At 54.3% G+C, this 21679-nt stretch overlaps 5 protein-coding genes across 5 annotated transcripts; 4 read left to right on the top strand and 1 right to left on the bottom strand.

The window, feature by feature from the left end:
• Positions 1–20: 20 nt before the first annotated feature.
• On the bottom strand, positions 21–5663 carry IWZ02DRAFT_477848 (heat shock transcription factor 2). Its single transcript, XM_066769056.1, has 9 exons — positions 5446–5663; positions 5250–5393; positions 4262–5188; positions 4022–4211; positions 3507–3972; positions 2342–2450; positions 2151–2275; positions 907–2096; positions 21–859 (listed from the first exon to the last, which is right to left on the bottom strand). The coding sequence occupies exons 1-9, from the start codon at positions 5515–5517 to the stop codon at positions 147–149; spliced, it is 3936 nt and encodes a 1311-aa protein (XP_066618065.1). The 5' UTR covers positions 5518–5663; the 3' UTR covers positions 21–146.
• Positions 5664–6564: 901 nt separating this feature from the next.
• On the top strand, positions 6565–7679 carry IWZ02DRAFT_512739 (AhpC/TSA family protein; the record flags this gene model as incomplete). The annotated part of the gene is made up of 4 exons (XM_066770565.1): positions 6565–6772; positions 6829–6940; positions 6997–7208; positions 7259–7679. 4 exons carry the CDS (start codon positions 6565–6567, stop codon positions 7285–7287), a joined length of 561 nt encoding a protein of 186 aa, XP_066618064.1. The 3' UTR covers positions 7288–7679.
• A 1442-nt stretch (positions 7680–9121) lies between these two features.
• Positions 9122–16158, top strand: IWZ02DRAFT_410489 (uncharacterized protein). The gene is made up of 2 exons (XM_066765715.1): positions 9122–9332; positions 9397–16158. Exons 1-2 carry the CDS (start codon positions 9212–9214, stop codon positions 15714–15716), a joined length of 6441 nt encoding a protein of 2146 aa, XP_066618063.1. The 5' UTR covers positions 9122–9211; the 3' UTR covers positions 15717–16158.
• IWZ02DRAFT_149267 (uncharacterized protein) lies at positions 15923–16545 on the top strand. Its single transcript, XM_066761894.1, has one exon. The coding sequence runs from the start codon at positions 16129–16131 to the stop codon at positions 16495–16497; it is 369 nt and encodes a 122-aa protein (XP_066618062.1). The 5' UTR covers positions 15923–16128; the 3' UTR covers positions 16498–16545.
• Positions 16546–17897: 1352 nt separating this feature from the next.
• Positions 17898–21455, top strand: IWZ02DRAFT_494965 (uncharacterized protein; the record flags this gene model as incomplete). Its single annotated transcript, XM_066770089.1, has 4 exons — positions 17898–19673; positions 20431–20721; positions 20782–21304; positions 21412–21455. The coding sequence occupies 4 exons, from the start codon at positions 17898–17900 to the stop codon at positions 21453–21455; spliced, it is 2634 nt and encodes an 877-aa protein (XP_066618061.1).
• Between the last annotated feature and the right edge of the window lie 224 nt (positions 21456–21679).

Below are 21679 nucleotides of genomic sequence, written 5' to 3'. Positions count from 1 at the left end.
CCGTGCACGCAAACCTTCAGTTGACCTTTTTTTGCATCTTTTTCGCCACCACACCATGCTCCCGTCTACATGAGAGCCTGAACATTGCTGCCGGCTCTCGTGCGCATCGAACCGTGGGCTGCGATCTATCTAATTCTTGTCTACAGCTACTCGTCGTCGTCATCTTCGTCGTCGTCCTCCTCCTCCTCGTCCTCGCTGCTCTCGTCATCCGACTGCGCCAAGAAATCAATAAACTGCTGCGTCTTGCTTCGGACCTTTTTCATGGCCTCATCGGCGCTCGACTTATCGTCGGCCCACCACTGCTCGAACGCGTCGTCCTCAATCACGTCCATGTCGTACAGCTTCATCGACGCATGGAGCAATATGCTGTCGCCCTCATTGCGGTGCGACAGGTCCGCCTGCATCAGCAACAAGAAGTCCACCTGGTCGGCCTTGCTTGATGCATTCTTGTCGAACATGGTCCTCTGCAGCAGCGCCTGGTGCGGGCTTAGCACCTGGTCCGTGGCTTGCTTCACGCTAACGCTGCCACTCTGGATAACGTCCGATATGCGTCTGAGCACCGCGGTAACAACGGCGCGCCGCACTTGATGTTCAGATGCGTTTGTGCTCATCCGCAGGGACGCAAGCTCCAACTGAATGTTGGCCGTGTCATCCCCTTTGCGGAATGAATCCAGTAGACTCTCTGCCGCTTCGTGATCAAAGTTAGATGCATGGTGACTCGACGCGTCCGAAGCAACAGACAGGAAGCTTCCTGATGCTGATCGGTCGTGGTGACCCATGGCTTCGTCCGTAAAGTCGGACTCGGAGTCGAGCGTCGAGATTGACTCGTTCGACACCGAGAGATGGGCAAGGCTGTAGACTTGTAGTTGTTAGTGCTGGACAAAGAGACCAAACGTGGAGACTCACTTGACCGCTTTGGCACAAGGCCCTCAACAACCTCATCCTCCTCGTCATCGTCATCGTCAACAAACTCAACACCAATGCCGTCCTGACCGACGACCTTGGGATCTGAAGGTGCTCTTTCAACCTCTTCACCCTCGAGACGTTTTCTCTTTGCTGTGGTGAGTCTACTCGAGCTGTCCACGACCATCTCATTTGAGATGCGCACGCCGAACGAGACGAGAGCACCAGGCTCGACTCTGCATCCCCTTCCCACGTGTGCCTTGTCTGCAATGATGGCCTTTTTAATGACTGCGTTGTCTTCAATTATTGCCTGGTCCCAGATGTAGGCACCTTCGATCGTCACGTTGTCTCCAATCTGGCATCCGCGGCCAATGACGCTGTTGGAGATGTGGCTGCCCTCTCCAATGCTCGTATCCATGCCAATGACGGTGCCGCGATTGATGACGCTTGATCTAGCCAAAATGACTCCTTGCTCCTTGTAAATATTTCCTCTGTGATAGCGATAGGTTTGGTCGGCCATGAGATTGCTGTCGGGGCACAAGGGGTAGGCCCATCTCGAGATGACGTCTTGGGTCACAGCATCGTAGGCCTGGAGGTTGCGCACGCGAGCGGCGTAGTGGTTGTCGACGATGTGGGTGTGAATGGTCTTGCCATTGAGCTCGTAGTCTTTGAGGACGCTATGCAAGAAGCCCCGGCGCGGCGCCTGAAAATCGAAGTTATCGCTCCACAGGGCCAGCACATCGGGCGTGCAAATATCAATCCCGCAATCAATCAGGTCGTTGCGGATCTCGATTTCCTCATTCTCAGCGAGCAGGTCCGCGGCGATGTTGACGTGATGTCTCTCCGAGTGCTCTCGCGAGTGAATCTGCTCAAAATGCAGGCAGCGGTCCTTGGTCGGGTCGATGATGAAGACGGGACTGGCTTCCTGCGCCTTGGTGCGGTGTTTTTCGCCGGCTTCCCGCAGCACCATGGTCATGATGGCATTCTTGTCCTTTTCGCGCCGTGCTTTGTGTGCTGCCAGTGCATCTTTGAGCGACAGGTTGCTCACGACGTCGCCGTACAATACCAAGAAGTCGCCGACTAGGGATCCGCGGTGGTCAAGGTCGCGCATCGCATCTCCAACCGTGAGCGAGGTCGATCGGATGAGCTCCACTTTGGAGAACGGCGATGACGGCGCGTACCATTTCGAGTTCCTGCATAGACTTCAGCCCCGGGGCTCATATCATTGCGCAAACCGGGCAACGCACTGTATGTATTCCTCCAACAAGTCTGTATGCGCGCCGCAATACACAAAGACCTCTTCGACACCGGCGTTTGCGAGAAATTCAAACGTATATTCGATAAGCGGGGTGTTTGCGAGCGTAAGAAGGCACTAATGCGACAGTCTGGTCAGAGTTTCCGCGCGCAGGAGAATAGCAGAGACGCTGGAGCTACATACCCTAGGCTTCTCGAGAGTTAAAGGATAGAATTTTGGCTCGTAGCTGTCGGCCAGCACCACGGCCTGAAACGGCTCCTCGACCGTATCGTCGCTGGATCGAGGCTTCTCGCTGCCTTTCTTGGGTTTCGGAGCCATGGTTGGCAAGGCGCAGGCGTCGTCGCTCGCGGTGTGAATAATGTGAAGGTTGATGGCCGGGGTGGTGCCAACCGGCGTGGTCGGTGCGGCGGCGGGCATGACGAAAACAATGGAAGACAGGTATGACTCCGCGCGACGCACTCAACACTTTCTTGGCTCTTGGTGACTCTGGCCGTTTTTGGAGCTTGAGAAATTAAAGGCTTCAAAAATCAAACAGCGCGAGAGTTATACTCGTCCCTGGTTGTATGTGCATGCTGACATGCGATTTCAACATTGATTGGTCGGGTTGGTGGACAAAATCCTAACTTTGAGGACAGAGCTGACAGTGATGCAAGACCACCATGAGCCATCCATTCATCAGATTCTAGTATGTATATTTTGCATTGTCCGAGAGGTTAGAAAAGTAGGTCAGACTGCCACATTCCCCTTTCCCGTCCCCTCGTCCCCTCTCTCTATCCCGCTCTTCCCCTGGTCCTGCTCATGCCTGGAGCAGCTGCCTTTACAACGTAAACATATTTTCCAGCTCTGGTACGTGAAAAAGACAACGGCGTGCATGAATTATCAATGCTCTCCAGTGGGTATACCAGCCACCACTGGAGAAGCAGCGAGCCCTCGTTCGTGGCTCTGAGAGGTCCTGCTCTTCAACTTGCCAAGCTTGCCTGGCCACTCCTGGCGGCTCGGCATGGGATCGGGAGTTGGCTTGTCATGTCGACGTTCTCCGAACGTTTTTTGACTCCCTCACCACGGCAGCTTGGGGCGCGCGGGCGGCATTTGTTGCACATCTTGGATCCAGTCTTCTTTGACTTAATCTGTGACTCCTGGATTGGCCGCACGGGCGGTTCGAAAGATCTTGCCAGCCAGGATTCGAAGCGGGCCCGCAATTGGCCGAGGCTCCTCCGTTGTTGCGGAGGGACCCAAGATGTGGACAATCAGCCACTATGCACTGAGAAGAGGCGCTTGGAATTGGCCTTAGTATCATCGAGGCCTTTGCATTGCGTTCATTGCCTGCGCCTGCATTTGTGGGTTGTACATTTGTTGTCGCTTGTTTGGGTTGTTCAGTTCGTCTCCGCCCGTGATCTCCGAAATTTGACGCCGATGTTGTTGGCCGCCCTGTTGGCGCGCTCCCATGGGCATTTGCGGCGACGTGTTGTATTGAATCCCCGCTGGCATTTGTGTCGGTACTCCAAAAGCAGTCGGGTGATGGCCGTGAACCGTGTTCATGTATTCCTCGGTGACGCTGCTTCCAACCGGTGAGACTCCAGGCATTTGACTAGGGGAATTCCAATTGCTTCCAGTAGTGGGCGATTTGGAAGGCGAATCTTCATCCTTGAGCGACGGCCGCCCCGAGCTATGCTGCATCGCTGTCGGTGCTTGAACTGCGGGGGGAACCATGGCGTCCATGCCGGCTGAGGGCTTCTTCAAGTGGGCCAGATGCTTCTCAAGCATTAAAAGTAACCCTTCCTTGGTAAACGGCTTCGGCAAAACGTCGTTCATTCCTGGGCCAAGTCAGCGCGGCAGTTGGGCTGAAGCTTCAAATTCACCTACCGTGTTGGAAGTACATTGAAATATCGTCACTCCTAATGTTTGATGTCATTGCAATAATTGGCGTCGAGTCAAACTGGCGAATGAGATGACAGGCCGACACTCCGTCGAGATTTGGCATGATGATGTCCATGAGGACGAGGTCGTACTTGGAGCCTGAATTCATCTTGTTGACCGCCTCCAATCCATCAAGCTAGTAACGACATCAGCAATTGCTCTTCTCATCCACGAAAGGGTCCTTACCGCGCTATCAATCGCGCAGTTGAAAGCATAGAGGAACTTGCTGCCAATTCTGCGACATGTCTGGTCATCTTCAACGAGCAGAATTTGGGGTTGCCTGATCCACCCAGGGTCTACCTGCGCGCTCTTTTTTCGCTGCTCGGGAGCGCGGTATCGCGGGTCGGTCGATTCCACGGGTTTTGACGGTAACGGATACGGGATGTTGTGGATGTGTTCGCTGTACATTGGGTCGATGCCATTGTTTTGGCCAACTGGGTAGACAAGGTTGTCAATGTCGCCAATGCGCATAGAAGTCGAAGAGCTTGCAGAATGGGGAGCTGCGCCACGACTGGCTGGGCGCGTACCGTTGCGACTGAAGTCCGGAGGAGGAGTTGTCAGCGTGCCGTTCATACGCATGGCCAATTCATTCATGTGCTCCAAGTTGCGGGGGTTGAGCATGACGTCGGCGTTGGTCTCACTGAGCAGTTTCGAGGCGTGCTGGAGCGGTGATGCCGGCGCGTCGTCATCCATGCCAGGGACTTGCTGGTTTGCAGGGTCCATGTTCCCGTTGTGCGCGCCACCGCCTCCGTCAGGGAAGGGGTTCGGGTTGACCAAACGGCTGTCCCGACGCCTCTGCGCATCGACGTTTTGCAAATACTGCATGACACTCTGCATGATGTGCTCATGATTTACAATGGTCTTTTGCATGCCAACTAATTCTTGGAGCAGCATCGAATGGTGTATGCTGAGTTCGTTGTATCGCTCCTGCAGTTGTTGAAGTTGCTGTTGCGTAGCGACGAGTTGCGTGTTGAACATGTCCATCTGCTGCGTCGGAATGACGAGGTCCTCCGGATTCGTGTTGGGTTTTCGAGGGGCCGGGGCTTTTCTCCGGATGTTGTCGAGGGCTTCTTTGTTGTTCATTTTGAAATCAGGATGCTTGAATTCCCATGCCTAGGCCAAGAATCAGGTCGGTTGCGATTGAGGGATTTGAGTCTTGGGGCCGTCTACTTACGCCCGCGCCATATGGAGATTGACCAGTTTCTTCATTACTGTGCCGCACTTTGTGGAAGTCGTACTTGTTCAGCTGACGGACAAAGCTGGCGAAGTTGCTGTGCTTGAAGTGCTTTGGTAGTATGTGCTTTGTGAATTTTTCGTTCTAGGCATGGTTAGTAGGAGGCAGCGCCGGGCCTGCAGTCGCAAACTCTTACCTCGAGCACTACGAAGCTATCGCCCTCGTTGCCCCATCTGACAACGCTTTCGTCCTGGGGGCTCTCCAACATCCTGTAACCGAGGTCAGTGGGCAATCCGACTAGACAGTGTGTTGGTGGACGAATGCGTACTTGTAGAGCTTGCGAACCTGTTGCAAAACATCAGCGGTGCGTCTCCAGAGGCGGAGCCACTGGCGGTGCCGGGTTCACTCACAAAGTCGCTCGAGTTGCTCGAGCCTCCGCCGCCGCCGGCCCCTCCACCACCACCACCACCACCACCACCACCTGCGCCTGCACCATGGTGAGTACTGCCACCTTGCTGATTGCTCGAGTCCATGTCGCGCAGGCTCAGCAAGGTCGAAGCTGCAGTGGCGCGCCGGAGCGCGGGAGCGGGAGTTGGAGCAACAATTCACAGCAGACGGGCGTGTTCCAGCGCCGGGTAGCGGCGGGTGAAAGAAGAGGTTGACAAGCGCCAAAAGAGGCAATGGAGGCGGATGATGGCGAGTTAAGAATGACTTGGAGCGGTGCCTGTCAGATGCGATGAGCGGCGTCGAGGGAGTCGCCGCACAGGGACAGGCGAAGGGAGACTCGGACGCTATTTGCGAGCTAGCTAGGCGATGGGCTACCGCAGAGGATGTCGGCGGCTGAACGCGGTGACGGAACGGGGGCCGCGAGGGGAGAGGATGGGGGAGCGAGCACCGAGCGCGGTATCGCGACGGCGCAGGTGGTCGACAGCAGCGCGAGAGGGTGGTGAAAAGGTCAGGTTTGATGCGGTCGGGGATTCTGGTCTTTGTCCAGTGGACCGTTGGTTCGCACGGGTCTCTCGAGGGCAGAGCCGTGTGAGTGCAGGTGGCAGCGGCAACCCACCCACCCACTCGCCGAATCCTGATTAACTACCTATGTTAGGCGCAGAATGGAAGACAGATCGACTTGAGGCACGTCAGAAAGAAGCGCCGGCCCCCAGCATGCCGGGCAGCTGGCCCTGGAGAGTTGGTACCGCACAAGCGCCACCAGTCATGTTCTCGGCAGGCTTACCGCAATTGAAAACGCCAGTTTAGCATCCCGTGCGCCCAACCCTCTGCCATTGTGACCCCTCTCGTCCGACACTCAGTCTTCACCATGCTGCGTCTCCTGGCCGCGTCTTCTGCATCGCCCGCCGTTCGTCTCGGCCACCGCGCATTTCACGCGTCGGCCCGCCTCTCCATCCCCAAGATCGGGGACTCCTTGCCCGATGTGCCGTTATTCGAAGCTTCTCCCGCGAACAAGGTGAATCTTGCCCAGGAGCTGACAGGCAAGGGCGTCATCGTCGGCGTTCCTGCGGCGTACAGTAAGTCATTTGCCCTGACTCTCTCTCGGCTACATGTATGGTACTCGTCAGCTCAGCCGTCGCTACAGGCCCTGCCTGCTCGGCTTCACACATCCCCGGCTACATTAAATCTCCAAAGCTCAAGGATGCCGGCACCGTCGTCGTCGTGTCCGTCAATGATCCCTTTGTGTATGCACTTCCAGCTCCCGTGCTCTTCTCCCCTTGTTGGCTGACCCCGTCGATAGCATGAAGGCCTGGGGAAGTAGTTTGGACCCGGACGGCAAAAGCGGTATCCGCTTCCTGGCCGACACCCATGGCGCCTTCACAAACGCCCTCGATTTGTCTTTTGACAGCAAGAAGATCTTTGGAAACGATCGCAGCAAGCGTTACGCCCTTGTCGTGGAGAACGGAAAGGTCAAGGCCGTCCACATCGAACCTGATAATACCGGCGTGAATGGTAAGTTGGGTATGCCGTCTCCGGACGAAAAGTTGCTAATGCGCATGTAGTTTCGGCTGCTGAGAAGGTCCTTGGTTGACTTTCCCTCGCTACCATAGTTGAGCTGCCACCGATGCTGCGTGCAAAAATCATGGCACGCACAATCGCAGCTTCAGGCGTCTGGGAGTCATCTAAATGTCTCCCAATTCCATCTCGCATGTCTCGAATATTACTCGTTCTCTTTTCTCTCTGGAAGGCGACCTCGTGAAACTCTCGTCCTGCATCATGATCAGATTCTTTGCCATGATTGGCATTTCCTAGGTTACTGCTTTACTCGTACCTGCATGAGCTGCTGTACTCTTGCTGGCATCGATGATGCTGTCCGTCCCTCGGGCGGCTTTCTCGACGGCGTTGCAGAGCGTGGAGGTCGCGCAATGTCGCTAATCAAAACCAGAAGGATTCGCTTTTGTGTGAAGGAGTCCATGAATAACGCGACGGGGGAATGGGGTGTTGGCAGCTGAGAGAAGTGGAGTGGAGAGGGGAGGAGGGAGAGCGAGAGGTGGAAGAGAGAATTCACTAAGTGCAGACAGGGACGTCTAAATTCCTAATTGGGAAATCGCCCTCCAAGTTCGAATGCGCCAGCGCAAACCCAAGCTCGGCCGTCCGGCCAACCTTAGCCCGACACTGCTTACCATCGACAACTTTCTGGCAGGGAGGAAGGAATCGTCGCTCCCCTGCGTTCTAATTTCTTGACTGTACGTGCTATGGGTTTGTTGCGCCAAGCCGAGCCCTATGTTCGCCGAATTCCAACAGACTCACCTGGTCACAAAAGCAATGAGCCAGACCCCCGAGAGCACCACTGCAAGCAGCCTGCGCGTGATGTCATCGTGCCCGGGGCTCCCTGGTTTAGGTTGTTAGGTCTTGGGAAAGGTAATGGAAGGTACTTGAGTTGTGTCCGCACCACAACCTCCAACCCTTGTCGCTGCACGCGGCCCTTTAAGAGCCTATAACCACCTCAGTGGTATTTGTCGCGCTCGAACGTAAAAACAAAAGGGAAAAGAAGTCAAAGCAGGGCAACAGACTCCAACCGCTTTAAGTTGTTGCAAACACATAGAGTTTACTTCCAGCAATTCAAAGATGGGCAGACAAAGACGCGAACCGCCCAACATTCCTGGGAAAGAAATTCGCAGGGCTACTTTTCACGTTAGCAGGAAACACAATTTATCATGCATTTGATGTGTCTCGACACGAGTTAGGCCATGTATGTTCAATTGGTTCGACTCCATTTTCGAGTCGAGAACAACCATTGACGTCTTATCTAGGTCCGGATTATCTCTGCATTTGAAAGGATGCGTATGGTAGTAGCGTATGATTTGGCACCAGTGCCCGGAGGCGCTAAGATGGCCTGCTCTTCCTTGAAGATCATGAGGTGAGTTGGCAACCTTAGTTGGCCGGCGCAAATATCGCTCCAGAAACCCTCCCTTTTGGATGCGAGGGGACGGGCGCTGGTAAAGGCTGATTATGCGAGATCTGCTGTAGGGTGAGGCTGTTAAGTATATCCAGAGCGAAGCTACTGTGAGGGGAGCGGCAGTGCTGCGATGTACGAGTGTGTTGACTTGAAGTCTAGTCCCTATAGTACACAGGTTTGAAATCTCTCCACATGTCCCCATCAACAATCCGTAATGCCCAAACATTGAAACAGAAATGACGTTAGATCACTAAGAGAGAAGATGTGGCATCGTACCCAAGGCGGGGATTCTCTACCTAGGTAAAGCGCTCAAGTCTCCGGAGGCGAGATAGGACGAAAGTGCCGAGATAGGCCCGGTGAGGCCGCAAGTACCTAGCGACGGGAAGCGCTTGGGCCCCTCGCCTCTGCAGGACGCTAACAACGCGTCTTCCCGCGTCGCGTCTTCCAGACGGCTCCACAACTACACCATTGCTTGGACAACCGCCATTGACCATCTTGACACCTCCATTGCGCCATACAGCTTGAGGTCTCTGCCTCCAAGGCAAAGCCATTGAGAATGGCATCGACCAGAGCAAAGCGGAAGGCATGCAACCAAGAACTTCCTGCATCTAAGAGGCGCGAGCGCTTGGGCTCCGCTCCTCTGCGAAGTGGGACGGCTGCGAACACTCGCGGACAATGTATGGCCCCCTCACTGATGCCGACACTCATTCAGGGAACCTCTGACTCAATATACTGCTCCAGCTCAATCAAACCAAGCCCTTCCTACCCCGCCTGACAGTCGCTTGGAATCCGCCGAAGCTCAAACGATCGAGAACCTGACTGGAAAGCCCCAACGCGCTGCAAGGCTCCGTAGCCAACGCCAATCCACTTTTTTCAGCGACCCCACGGACAGCGAATCTGACAACGAGCCTTCTGAGCAACACCAAGAAGAGAACAAGGATCCGTCGTTCGAGGACGAAACACCTGGCGTAGAAGATGGAAATGAAGCTATCGAAGACGGTGAAGCTGATGATGATGACTCTGTGGACGCTGAGGTGGAAGGGTCCACCCCTGCAAAGCCTTCTCGAGCCCAAGCCCGAACGACGAAAGCCCACACGACAAAAGCAGAGACGACGAAAGCTCGCAAGACAAAGGCGCCAAAAGGCACATTCACGAATAACCCTCGGACGGGCCTTGACCCCACTCTCCCCCCGCTTTCGAACATCCAGGACATATTCACGGACCTGACGCAGAAAGCCATCGACAATGGTCTTGACAGGGTGCTCGAAGTTCTTGCTGGTACGAAGCTGCGTGTCGCAACCATGTGTTCTGGCACCGAGAGTCCGTTGCTCGCATTGCAGCTTGCTTCAAGCTCACTCGAAAAATTGGGCCGGAAACCTCTGCAACTAGAGCATGTCTTCTCAGCAGAGATTGTGCCCCGGAAGCAAGCGTACATTGAAAGAAACTTCAAACCGCCCGTAATATTCCGTGATGTCCGCGAGTTCAGCCAAGATGATGCCCGGGAGCAAGGAGCAACAAATGTCTACGGCGCCAAAGTACAGATTCCTGGAGACGTTGATCTCTTGGTTGCTGGGGCATCATGTGTCGACTACTCCAGGCTGAATTCCCAACAAGGCAAAGTCACCAAAGGGGAGTCAAAAGACACTCTGGACGCAGTCTTGGAATACGTCGGTAAATGGAAGCCAACAATTGTCTTATTCGAGAACATCGTCAGTGCGCCATGGCAAACTTGGATGGGACAAGCCTCGGGTCACGGCTACCAAGCGGAGCTTGTCAAGGTCGACACCAAAGATTTCTACCTCCCGCAGACCCGAACGAGAGGGTACATGCTGTGGGTTCGTCAAGATTGCTCCAAGGACAAGAGCGAGACCCTCGATCTTGACCAGTGGTGCCAGCTGATGAGTAAAACCTTCAAGCGTCGGGCCAGCGCTCCCGCGAGTGCGTTTCTCCTCCCTAGCGATGACCCTAGGGTTCATCAGTTCAACTCTGAACTCTCTCGTGTCTATCAAAATTCGGCCAGGGCCCGCGCCATCGAGTGGGACGCGTGCCGCAGGCGTCACGAAAATGTCAGAAGTAAGGAAGAGCTTGGAGAAAAAAAGCCAATCACAGAATGGGTCAAAGGAGGTAGTTGCGTGGCCTATGAGCATGCCCACAGACCATGGTTGCTCAAGATGCCCGAAAGAGTCTGGGACTCGATTGATATCAGATTCTTGCGAGCCGCCCAAGGAGGACTCGACCCTCTTTTTAAAACCATGATAATGGAGCTCTCGCAGAATGTCGACAGAACTACCGAGACGGGATTTGGCGTTTGCTCCTGCATTACCCCGTCTGGAATTTTCTACCTCACCGATCGGGCTACTCCCATGACACCGCACGAAACTTTGGCCCTCCAAGGCATCCCTCTGGACAGAATCTCTCTCACGCTCGAAAGCATGACTGAAGTTCAGGACTTGGCCGGCAACGCGATGAGCAGTACTGTAGTTGGAGCTGCCCAGCTTGCTGCGCTGATGGTCGCATGGCGCGCGTTGAAGCGTTCTGGCAACAGATGTGCGCAAATGTCGGTGGCCAAACCTGAAGGAAGTCCTTTGTTTGTCGGTCATGAGCTTTTGGAAGTTTCTCACGATGACCAATCCTGCCAACGTCTTGATCCCGGCTTTGAGGTCAGCAAAATCTGTGTCGGGGCTATCACGAGCCGTCGCCGGTGTGCTTGTGGAGGAACTTGGGATGACACGCCCACCAGTCCACTGGTTTGTATTGACTGCGGACATCGTGCCTGCTCTTCTTGCGCGGGCAAGCCAAAGCACAACTATCGCCCAGACGAGTCCACTTTTTCGAAGCCTCAGGAGTTTTCTGACCGTTGGAAATCGCATCTCCCAATCGCCTTGCACTTCAAAGGCCTGCCTGAAATCGCGGATTTGAAGGATTCGATCCTTCGCCACTTTCCCTTTCCTCATAATCTGCTTGACAAATCGGACCGGCAGCTTCTTGACGACTACTGCGACGCTATTGACAGCGTCCGGGATGACAAACTTACATTCCAATGCCTCAAGCGCACCTCATACGTTCCATGGATTGCTAGGTACGCTTCTTCAACGGCAGTCGCAGAGCTGGAGATTGGTGCCAGCGCGGAGTGGAAGCTCTATGTCAAGCCATCGAATCGCCTTGCTTCCAATGGCAGCATTCGAAAAATCCTCGAAAGCCCTGTCGCTCGTGCCAAACTCTCATCCGCTAGTTGGACTGCAGATTGGGAGTGGCTTATCCCCTCGTCGAAAGAATATCCGATTCAAATCATTGGAAGTGAGGAAAAAAGGCCATCTTGGCGCTGCGAGTATGGCTTGATTCAGTACCAAGAGGAAACAATCCCTAGTTGGCTCGAGATTGAATCCACGAGTCGTCCAATCCCAGATGTCTTCGGCAAATTTCAGCATGTCTCGCATTGTGGTACCGCTTGCTCTTCTTTGTACCGTCGAGACGGCGCTAGGCCTCTTTACCTCTTCCTGGATCCAACACGTGTTGGCCCCATCGCCGAAGATCGTTTCGTTTTCTCCTATAACCCTGAGAGGCTGGATTACGGGGAGTCAAGAGAGACATTGGCAACTCTGAATCCGAAATTTCGTCCATGGCACCCTCAGAACTTTTCGACGACAGTGACCGTTCCATCATGGATTAAGGACGGAACGACCACCATGGTCCCTGTTGACTTGAACCGCGTCATCAAAAGGTCGCGTGTCGCTTACAATGAGCAAAGGATTGCCTTGAAATGCTCAGAAGTCTTGACCATCCTCAACGTCAAATGTCACCACCATGGCGTGGAACCAGGCATCTACCGAGCCGTCGAGAGTTATGTAGGAGATTTCTTTTCGAAGTTCTCCTGGATGCTGGAAAATGGCGCAGAGCTTCCAGCTCTGAAGGATTGGATGCCACTTGGCAACAACTTGCACACTGCGTGCACGCAGTGCTCCCCACTGCCACCTCCACTCCGATGGAGACAAGAGGGAGACAGTAGAGGCACCAAGAAATTCCAACTTGTTTCTCACGAAGACCCTCATCTAAGTGCTGAATTTGAGAGAGGGTTGAAGACACGCCCATCGATCTTGGAAGCGGAAGCCGAGGTCAATCCAACTTCTGGCGTCTGCAGCATTGAAATGGGAGTGAACCCTACTTCTTTGGCTCACAGAGCTTGGGGCCTGTTGAAAAAAGACCACGCAGCTCTCAGTTGGAACTTGGACTCGAAATGGACGACCTACGGAGCTGGCAAGTTTTCTCCCTTTAAGTTGGAAAACAACAAGCAGGACCTCGAGCACGTGCAACCACCAGGTTTTAGGATCCAGTTAAAGCCGTCTCAGAAGCGTTCGCTCACATGGATGCGTTCACAGGAAAAGGGCGTTCCATTCACCGTCGAAGAGGTCGAAGAAGAAGTCATTGCCCCTTTGCATTGGAAAATTGAGGGAAGAGCGCAAGCAGACCTTACCGTCAAGGGCGGAGTTGTTGCAGATCAAGTCTCCTTTGGCAAAACCGTCACTTCCTTGGCCATGATCCACCAAGGCTTCTTGGATACACAAGACCCGGCTCCTGATGATGGCTCCGGACTGATCCATCTGAAAGCGACCCTGGTCGTGGTTCCGGCCCAACTGCCCGATCAATGGCTTGGTCAGATTCGGAAATGTCTCGACAATTCAGTCTACAGGGAAGAAGATGTTTTGGTTATTGACTCCACGAAGGAACTCAAGTCTTTGACTATCAAAGATTTTGAGACCGCCAAGATCATTGTCGTCTCGTTCGCGCTCTTCGAAAGCGACTCCTATATGGCCCAGTTCCAACACATCACTGCCATGCCCGACCCTTCCACCAAGGAAGGGCGCTACTTCATGGAGTGGTTCAAGTACGCGTCAAATAGGATCCCAGACATGAATTCGACGCTCACGAATCTCGGCGTCAAAGCCTTCCAAAAGTACCTTAAAGAAGAGGGTAATAATGCAAAGAATCACGTAGATTTCTCGGGAATAGCGCCGACCAAGAGGACAAAAGGCGCCAAGTACCAAGGATTCGCGCCCATGGAGCAGAAAGTCAGGTCTGAAGATTCAGACGATGCAAGCCATATGGACAGATTCGGGGCTCCTTCCGGAGACTGGAAGCAGTTGCAGTGTCCGATTTTCCACCAGTTTCGCTTTAATCGCTTGATTGTGGATGAGTTCACGTATCCGATGGAGATGAAAGCGAGCAGAAAGAACCAGATCCTCCTCCACACCCACTTGACAACGCTGAACGCCGACAAGCGATGGATTCTGTCTGGCACGCCACCTCTGTCCGACTTTGCCGATATCAAGCGCATCGCATCATATCTTGATATCAATCTGGGTGTCGACTGTGATGCTCCGGGAATCATTTCACAAGAAAATGTCAAAACACTTCGCAAAGAGCAGACCGATTTCGAATTATTCCTGTCCTTCCGAACCAAGAGGTCTGCGGCTTGGCACGAACGCCGTCATTTGCTTGCTCAAGATTTTCTGTACAAATTTGCCCGGCAAAATGTAGCCGAGCTTCAACACATCAAATGCTCAGTGTCTCTGCACCCTGTTTGGCTGAGGCCGCATCACATGGCCGCATATCAAGAGCTTGCCGCCCAGCTCGATGCCAGAGACAACAACGTCAAGGATGCTATGCCAGACAGGAAAGACGATGGTCACCGCTTCGAGCAGATCAGGCAGTCTTTGGTGGGTCAGGAAAGCTCCGACGACGCTCTGGTGACCTGCGCAGCCAGCGATCGTGTGGATTTGCAGGGAGAAAATACAGCTTGCCTGAGTGTCATAGAGCAGCGCAAGGCTGAGATGAGAGCAAAGGATACTAGAATGAAGGGACTCATCGAGATTGCGGAGAGGCTGCAACGCAACTTCCCAAGCCAGGCGAAAGAATATGGTGATTGGGCAGCCAAGTACCTGGCGGAGAGCCCGATTGTTTGCGACAAGAAAACCCACAAGGACATTCGTCTGGTCATCCGCGAAAAGATGAGAGCCACCAACCTTTTCAACACCGCGGGCAATGGTGAAACGCTCCAGAACTTCGTTAGGAACACCTTGACGGCGGAGGAACGAAGATATGTGGATGCACGAAGGTCTCTTCGATCGTCAAGAGCCGTCGCATTGACTGTCGATTCATATCGTCAGAATGTGAATATGAAGTGTGAGTGCTGCGAACACGAAGCGAACGCGCTAGACTCGGCCGTCCTTATCGGCTGCGGCCACGTTGTTTGCCAAGCTTGCCTGGGTCTGGTGCTGGAGGCGAGAAAGTGCAATATTAATTATGGTTGCGATATGGACGTCAGTCATTCGTCTGTGCTGCGAGCCAACACCTTCTGTTCGCTTCCAGACCTTTTGTCAAATGAGGATAGTTTCGGTGCCAAGCTGGACGACATTGTCGACCTGGTCGAAGACCGTTCGAAGATCAAAGACGAAGAGCAGGTCATCATCTTCGTTCAATCTCAAGAAATGGTTGAACGCATGGGCGACGCATTGAAGAGCCGCGATGTTCCATATTCCGGCCTCAGTCGCGCTGAGACAAGATCATCCGGTGTCATCAAGGCTTTTGTTGAAAACAAGCGTTTGATCAACGGCAAATTCAACAAGAAGTTCAAAAGGGTGCTCATCCTGAATCAGACCGACGAGAGTGCCGCGGGAACTGACTTGTTCAATGCTAATCATGTCATCTTCGTATCGCCTTTGTCAGAAACCACAGAGCAGGCCTATCAGGCGAAGATGGATCAAGCGATCGGTCGTGCCCGGCGCCTTGGACAAACGAAGCACGTTCACGTCTACCGCTTCTTCGCCATGCACACCATTGATGTGGAACTCTTGGAGCGGTTGGAGCGCCGGCATGATGGACTTGTCCAAGGGCCTGAGGTGACACTGCTGTGGGACCCCGAGAGTACGAAGGTAAAGGAGCTGTGCCATGTTGTCGAATGCAATGATGGCAAAGTGGCGCTGTTGCCAGAGTCGTGGGTAAAGGACCCGCCAAAAGCAAGGGACGCGGGAATCGACTTCGGCCCCGGGGGTGAGGAAACTTGAGGAGGACACAATTCGTTGACGAAGTCTGCCGAAACGCATGGCACGGAAAATGACAGGAACTCCTTCTCTGTTGGTCGCAGACAGTTTTGTTTGCGCTGCTGTTGGCACACCAACTAGGGGTGGCTGACTTCGAGAATCAAGGGGGAACCTTGCGCCATTAAGGTTTTGGTCTAGCCCCAAGATGGCAACTGTGCGTCCGTTTGTGTTTCGGGTGCCCGTCGACGAGCACGGAAAGGGCAGGCCTCTGTTTTGATTTTCCTAGTTTTGGTTTCGGAGGGTTTCTTTTGGGAGCTTTGCAGTCTGGGCATGGTGTTTACTACGGAACACATGGCGGCTCTTCAAAGCTTGGTGGTGAGTGAGGCTGTTTTTGCAACTCTGCGCTTCTTTTCTTTTCTTTTCTTTTGCTACCTGTATGCGATACCCCTTGATAGACACACTCCAATTACTCTTGATTTTCCTCAGCCGCGGGCCCGCGCGCATCAGTGTCGTCAACGTAGCAATCGCCGTCTCTCCATTCGGCCCTCCAACGTCGTCGTCCTCGCAACGCAAGCCTCAGCCTTACACCGCGCCGCAGCCACACACCCAGACGACTTTATCTAAACCCCAAATTCCTGGAGCCAATCTAGCCTTCCACCTTTGCCACTGTGACGACACGCTATTTGGGGATCCCCTTGCTGCGCAAGTTTTGTTGTCTTCGAAGGCTGTCGTTGCGCCTCTCCTCCACATCAAACGCTTCGCTCTTCCTCTTCGCGCCCTATCGGACGGCATTCCCCGGGCATAGAATCGCGCTATTCCTTGACCGGCCAGCAGCCATCGGGCTGGCTGTCGCTACCTATCTGACGAAAACACGGGCGCGTCAGCGCGCCGTCAACACTCGTCACGCGCCGTCTCGGGTCCTCGTTGCTGATCGATTGCACCGGAGCGACTGTTTGTTGACCCTTAGCCGCCATATCCGCTTCGTTCCTTCCTCTTCTTCGGCTTCTGGCGTGTTGGTTTTCTCCAATGCGGCCTCTTTCCTCTCCAACATATCCCTTGATTTCCTGGCGCTCATACCGGTCTGGTCTCTTTAACACCAATCCTGATACCACCACGTCCTCGACCACAGAATTTTCACAACCATCGTATCCGGATCCGAACCGACTTCTGCTGTAGCATCCGCCTGGACGAACTTGGCGACGGAAGTCTGAGAAGAGGAGGGAAGAGTCGAGTCTAGTGGGTGACTTGGGAATATTCGACGAGGTGAGTGCAGAGCCATTGCAACAGTGTGCTTGTTTCTTGTGTTACTTGACATCGTTGGTATCTCACTCCACCTTCGTTTCCTCTCTTCCCAGCACAGGGGATCGCGACGGATGCATCCATCTTGCAGAAAACAGAAAATGCTCTACCAGGCACACAGACGCGGGACGCGGACACTCTTCCCCCCGTGGGCAAGACATTCATCTCCACATCCTGTTACTCCACCTCGCCGTCAATTGCTTCAAACCCCACGACGGCCCCCCACCCCCAGCCGCAGAAACATGCATCCCGACTCGTCTGCAGGGGCAATGTGAACGCCTCGCTTACCCCGGCAGAACGCTGAAGAAACTTGCGGTCAAGCAGCCTTATCACGTCCACCCATCTGATCCACTTTCGCGTGTCGATTTATTCATGTGCCTTGAAATGCGATACCCCACAAAAAAGCAGAACCTTGTTGAATCGACTCTTTGTCTGTGCGCTTTTCTTTTGTTGATAGTCGAGTCCACTGCTGTGATAGGAAAGTTGGCTGACTCTTGTCCATGTGTAGTTCCGAGGTTTTGTAAGATCTGGAAGTATCTCTTGTACTGGTGTCTGAGACTGTACTGGCTTATTTTGTACGTTGACATCCACTTTGAGAGTGCTCTTAATACATCCCCGCCACAAGACCAGGTCGGATCATCCTGCATAATTCACGAAAGACCGTGCTATTACATCCATCCTTAATAGAGCACGAACTTTAGTAGGACCATTCGAATACACCTCGAGTTACGGCACGCGACTTCTGGAACGGGCACCCTCATCCCGAGTATGGAAGATGGCGCAAAAGAAAGCATAGTTCCCAGCAGTCCAGGCAACGTCCAGTCACGGCTCCGGACGGTAACGACAGCATGCGGGAAAACCACTATCACCTTTTCACACGACTCCAAATCCACCACGGGCTCAGGAATGTCCAACTTGTCGCGGGAAACTCACTTGACGAAATCGGCGACTTCACAATCTTTCCATCCTCCAGCATCGACCACGGGCCGCTCGCGACGCGGCAGCAAGGCCCCGAGAAAATCCATCGACAAGTTCTCCATCAAGCACAAGATTTCGGTTCGGCTGCGTCCGCGCTCCGCTGTTTCGGGCGGTCCCTCGAGGAAGTTGTCGGGCTCTTCAGGGGGCTTGCTGCCCCCTCGAAGTAGCTCTCCGCATCAGCTTTTGAAGCCTGGGTTTTTGTCGAGACCGGTCACGCCAATAGAGCCGTCCAGTCCAGGCCCTCTCGTTCAGTCTTCGAAAGCGCCGGAACACGATAGCGCGCCTCCGGTAGTGACTCCACTGCAACAGGAACAGCAGCAGTCTCCACCCAAACAACCAACGCCTCGCTCATCGTCGAACCCTGAGAGTAGCTCATCGTCGTCTGAGTCCATTCCCCCCTCCGCCCCACCACGTCGTCCCAAAAGCGCCGATAACGTCTCCGCTCCCTTTAGCGCACCTGTAGGACCACGCCTTGTCCCACAGACCCAATCGTCGCCCATCAAACCCGGTAGCTCCTCCACAGTCTCCGAAGATGCAGACGAGGCATGGCGCATCCTCCGTCGCAAGGAATTCACCCTGCGCATCCAGGAAGAAGTGCTCAAAGCTGGTCGACGACGCCTGCAGCAGGAACGGGAAGAGCTCGAGAGGGAGCGCAGAGGGTTCAGGGAGGAAAGGCGACGATGGTGGCGTGAAAGAATTGGGTGGGAGGGGAGAGTGAGGGTTGCAGGAAAGAGCAGGGACAGAGAGGACGCTGCGGGTGAGACGGACAGGACTTCGTGGAGCGAGATTGAGTCGTCGGATGGAGGCGGCACGGGTGAAGAGGACCTGGGAGCACGAAGCTATGGCGAGGACGAGGATGCAGCGACAGCAAGACCGGAATCGTTGCGGTCACGGTCTGAGTCCGAAACGACATATTCGTCAACGGCTTCAACGGAGTCGGCGTCAGGGTCGACGAATTGGTCACGGCGAAAGTGTCCGACTCCTGCTACAAACAGCAAAAGCAAGGGCACAAACGACGATGCGGCCACCACCTCATTCCCACCTACCTCATCCTTCTCTCATGGCTGTGACTGCGCCGCATCCCCATCCAAATCGCCTCGGCAACAATTTCCGGATCAACCTCACACTTACGCCACCTACACCCTGGCGTGGACATCACTGGCGCACAACAGCGCAGCCATTCCTTTTCCAACACCAACACTGCTCCCCGACGCCCTGCTCTCGACCCAACTGTCTGCCAACACCACCACCACCGACCTGTCTGCCCTTTGGCCCCAGGAAACAGTCATCAAGCAGAACGCTGCCAGCTTTATACTCGCGGGACATGACATCTCGTCCGTCCTGGCTTCCCTCCCCGACGCCTCGTCGCCCCCACCGCAATCCTACATCCCCGCTCCCACGCTCAGCGCGCTGAGTGACAAGCAGCTAGCCACGCTCGTGTCGGCGCTGCGACGTGAGCTGAGACGGTGGCATGAGGACAGCCTCGCGCGGCGCGTCGGGTCCGAACACAACGACAACCTCAACCACAGTTGTGCAGCGTGTCCTGCCGGCACCAGAAGCCACAACAAGCATGATAGACAGAAAGCCGGTGGCAGCGCGATAGACGTTCCGGGAAAGAGCAGGAACGAGGCGCTCGTCGCGGACGAGCGTGTGCGGGCTGTCTTTCGCGCTTTCACTGAGCTTAGGGACGAGGTGTTGACGGAGGTGCGGGCAAGGGAGGAAGACGCTGTTCGGAATAGAGGGAGAGGGGAAATGAGTGGGACGAAGGGGGGTGGTAAAGGGGCGGAGAACCGTGGGCATGATAAAGAGGGGGAGTGGTGCGAGTGGATGGGTGGGACTGGGAGGCATGGATTTGGGAGAGCTGCTGGGGGCATCAGGTCCGAGGACTTCATCTAAGTTAGAGAGCACATCGCATGGTACTGCGGGCTGTCGGGAGTTCAGGGAACAATGGGTGGGTGACTGTATCTTTAGCTTGATTGCATCTGTTATTTGGCCAGGGGTAATGTGGTTCAATGGTGGTTCGCTTACGCCCATAGAATGAGATTTCCCCACAACAATTTGTCTGCTGTGTGTTTTGACTGAGGCTTGGAGCCCTGATAGAGTGACGATATCCAGACAACCACATCTCCAGGTAAACGGGAAAATTGCACATCTCTTTGCGTTGAAGCTCGAATCTCCTCCGAAAGGGGGTGAGCGCGTTAGACCCTGTCGTTCATCTATAGAGGATTCCGACCCATCGACCCACAAAAATCATTATTGCTGAGTATTGACAAACCCTTTTTCCCTTTGAAGTGCTGAATGACATCTGGCCAAACCGCCAATTCAACATTGCAGAATGGTCGATGCCGTCAAAATACCATGAAGTCGACCAAACGACCAGTGTCCTTCCCAGCAGCACCTGGTATAAGAACGGCCCGACCTGCCTTACCGCGAGTCGTCTGCTGCATACAATCGAAACCAGGTCAAACACGTCATGGCTTTGCGGCACCGTTTGGCACTTTTCGACCTTTTCTTCCTGCTCTTGGGCCCCAGAACACCCTTCATGGATGAAGAGACGGCGTGGATGGAGGCGCAGTTCGGGCGATTCCGCTGTATCGTCTGCAACACGTACTCGCGCAGGCATATACCAGGGAGATGCTTCGCTGACACCAAGTTGGTCTGTCAAGACGAGACATTTTACACGCACCGTCACGTTTTGACCAAGAAATCAAAGTACTTTGAGGAGCTGTTTTCCTGTCGCGCATCAAACAATGTAAGCCCACAAATGCTCTCATTCGCGAGACCTAGCCTGATCTCACAGAACCGAAAATAGTACGAACCCGTGCAACTCGACAGAATGCGCGACGATTTCGTCATCGAAGCCCTGCTGAACTGGATCTACAAAGACGAACTCGAGCCCGAAGAAATCTATCCAGCAACGCGAGCCGAACGCGCGACCGACTTCCCACGGGGCAACCCGGCCGAGCGCCAGCTGCGCGGCTACATGCTGCTGTGGGCGGCGGCCGAAATGTTCGGTGTCGCGGGCCTCAAGGTCGACATCTGGGACCAGATCAGATGGTACGAGGTCTTCAACGAGACGCCCGGCCGCCGCGACAGCCTCATCTCGCTCGCCATTGCCTTCAATATTCTCCAAGACCTCTATACCGCGACTCAGGACGTGCCGCGCGGCATTTGCGCCCGCTATCTAGCGCTGCGCTGGGTCTCGGAGCACTCTGCTGATCTCTTTCGCACGCCCCAATTCTACGATCGCGCTCTGGAGCATATTCCGGAGTTTTGGTGCGAGCTGCGCCAGTTTAAGACTGACGAGATGGAGCGGACTCGCGAGTGTCCTTCTTGTAAGGCACATTGGACGACGGAGATGGTTGACGATTTGGTTCACCGTTGCTGGTCGTGCCTTGGTCATCATTCTGTTGATGAGTGGACCCATAGTGTTAGAGATTAGACATCAGCGGGCTCTTCCTGCGGGAATTCCTCGATGAGAAGTGATCTGCTCGGGTGGTGTTTGTTTGGTCAATGTTCTTATTGTGCCAGTGAGGTGTTTTGCAGTCCCGGTGTGATGTTTGTATGCGGAAAACTCTTGATTTGAACTCTTGCATCCTTTTCCTTGCCACCATCGCAATTTCTGCAGCCTTTGATCCAAATATCCAAGCTTTCAATGAGAGGTGGTGAGACGACAAAGTGAAAGAATCAGGGGAGAGTGTATTAGGTTT

This window comes from Phyllosticta citriasiana (assembly GCF_038021145.1).
Source record: "Phyllosticta citriasiana strain CBS 120426 chromosome Unknown IWZ02scaffold_20, whole genome shotgun sequence".
Classification (NCBI taxonomy): domain Eukaryota; kingdom Fungi; phylum Ascomycota; class Dothideomycetes; order Botryosphaeriales; family Phyllostictaceae; genus Phyllosticta; species Phyllosticta citriasiana.
Note: the sequence above shows the minus strand (reverse complement) of the source record. Positions and strands in the feature narration are given on the sequence as shown.

What these genes read in the sequence shown, in the direction of transcription:
- IWZ02DRAFT_477848 (XM_066769056.1), bottom strand. Translation starts at nt 5,517, where the DNA reads ATGTTGGAGAGCCCCCAGGACGAAAGCGTTGTCAGATGGGGCAACGAG. An exon ending in AATCTCCATATGGCGCGGGC is followed by an intron (nt 5,189 to 5,249) that starts GTAAGTAGACGG and finishes TTCTTGGCCTAG; the next exon opens with GCATGGGAATTCAAGCATCC. An exon ending in CCAAACAAGCGACAACAAAT is followed by an intron (nt 2,451 to 3,506) that starts GTACAACCCACA and finishes CAAGAAAGGCAG; the next exon opens with CGAGAAGCCTCGATCCAGCG.
- IWZ02DRAFT_410489 (XM_066765715.1), top strand. Translation starts at nt 9,212, where the DNA reads ATGGCATCGACCAGAGCAAAGCGGAAGGCATGCAACCAAGAACTTCCT. An exon ending in TGCGAACACTCGCGGACAAT is followed by an intron (nt 9,333 to 9,396) that starts GTATGGCCCCCT and finishes ATACTGCTCCAG; the next exon opens with CTCAATCAAACCAAGCCCTT.
- IWZ02DRAFT_149267 (XM_066761894.1), top strand. Translation starts at nt 16,129, where the DNA reads ATGCGATACCCCTTGATAGACACACTCCAATTACTCTTGATTTTCCTC.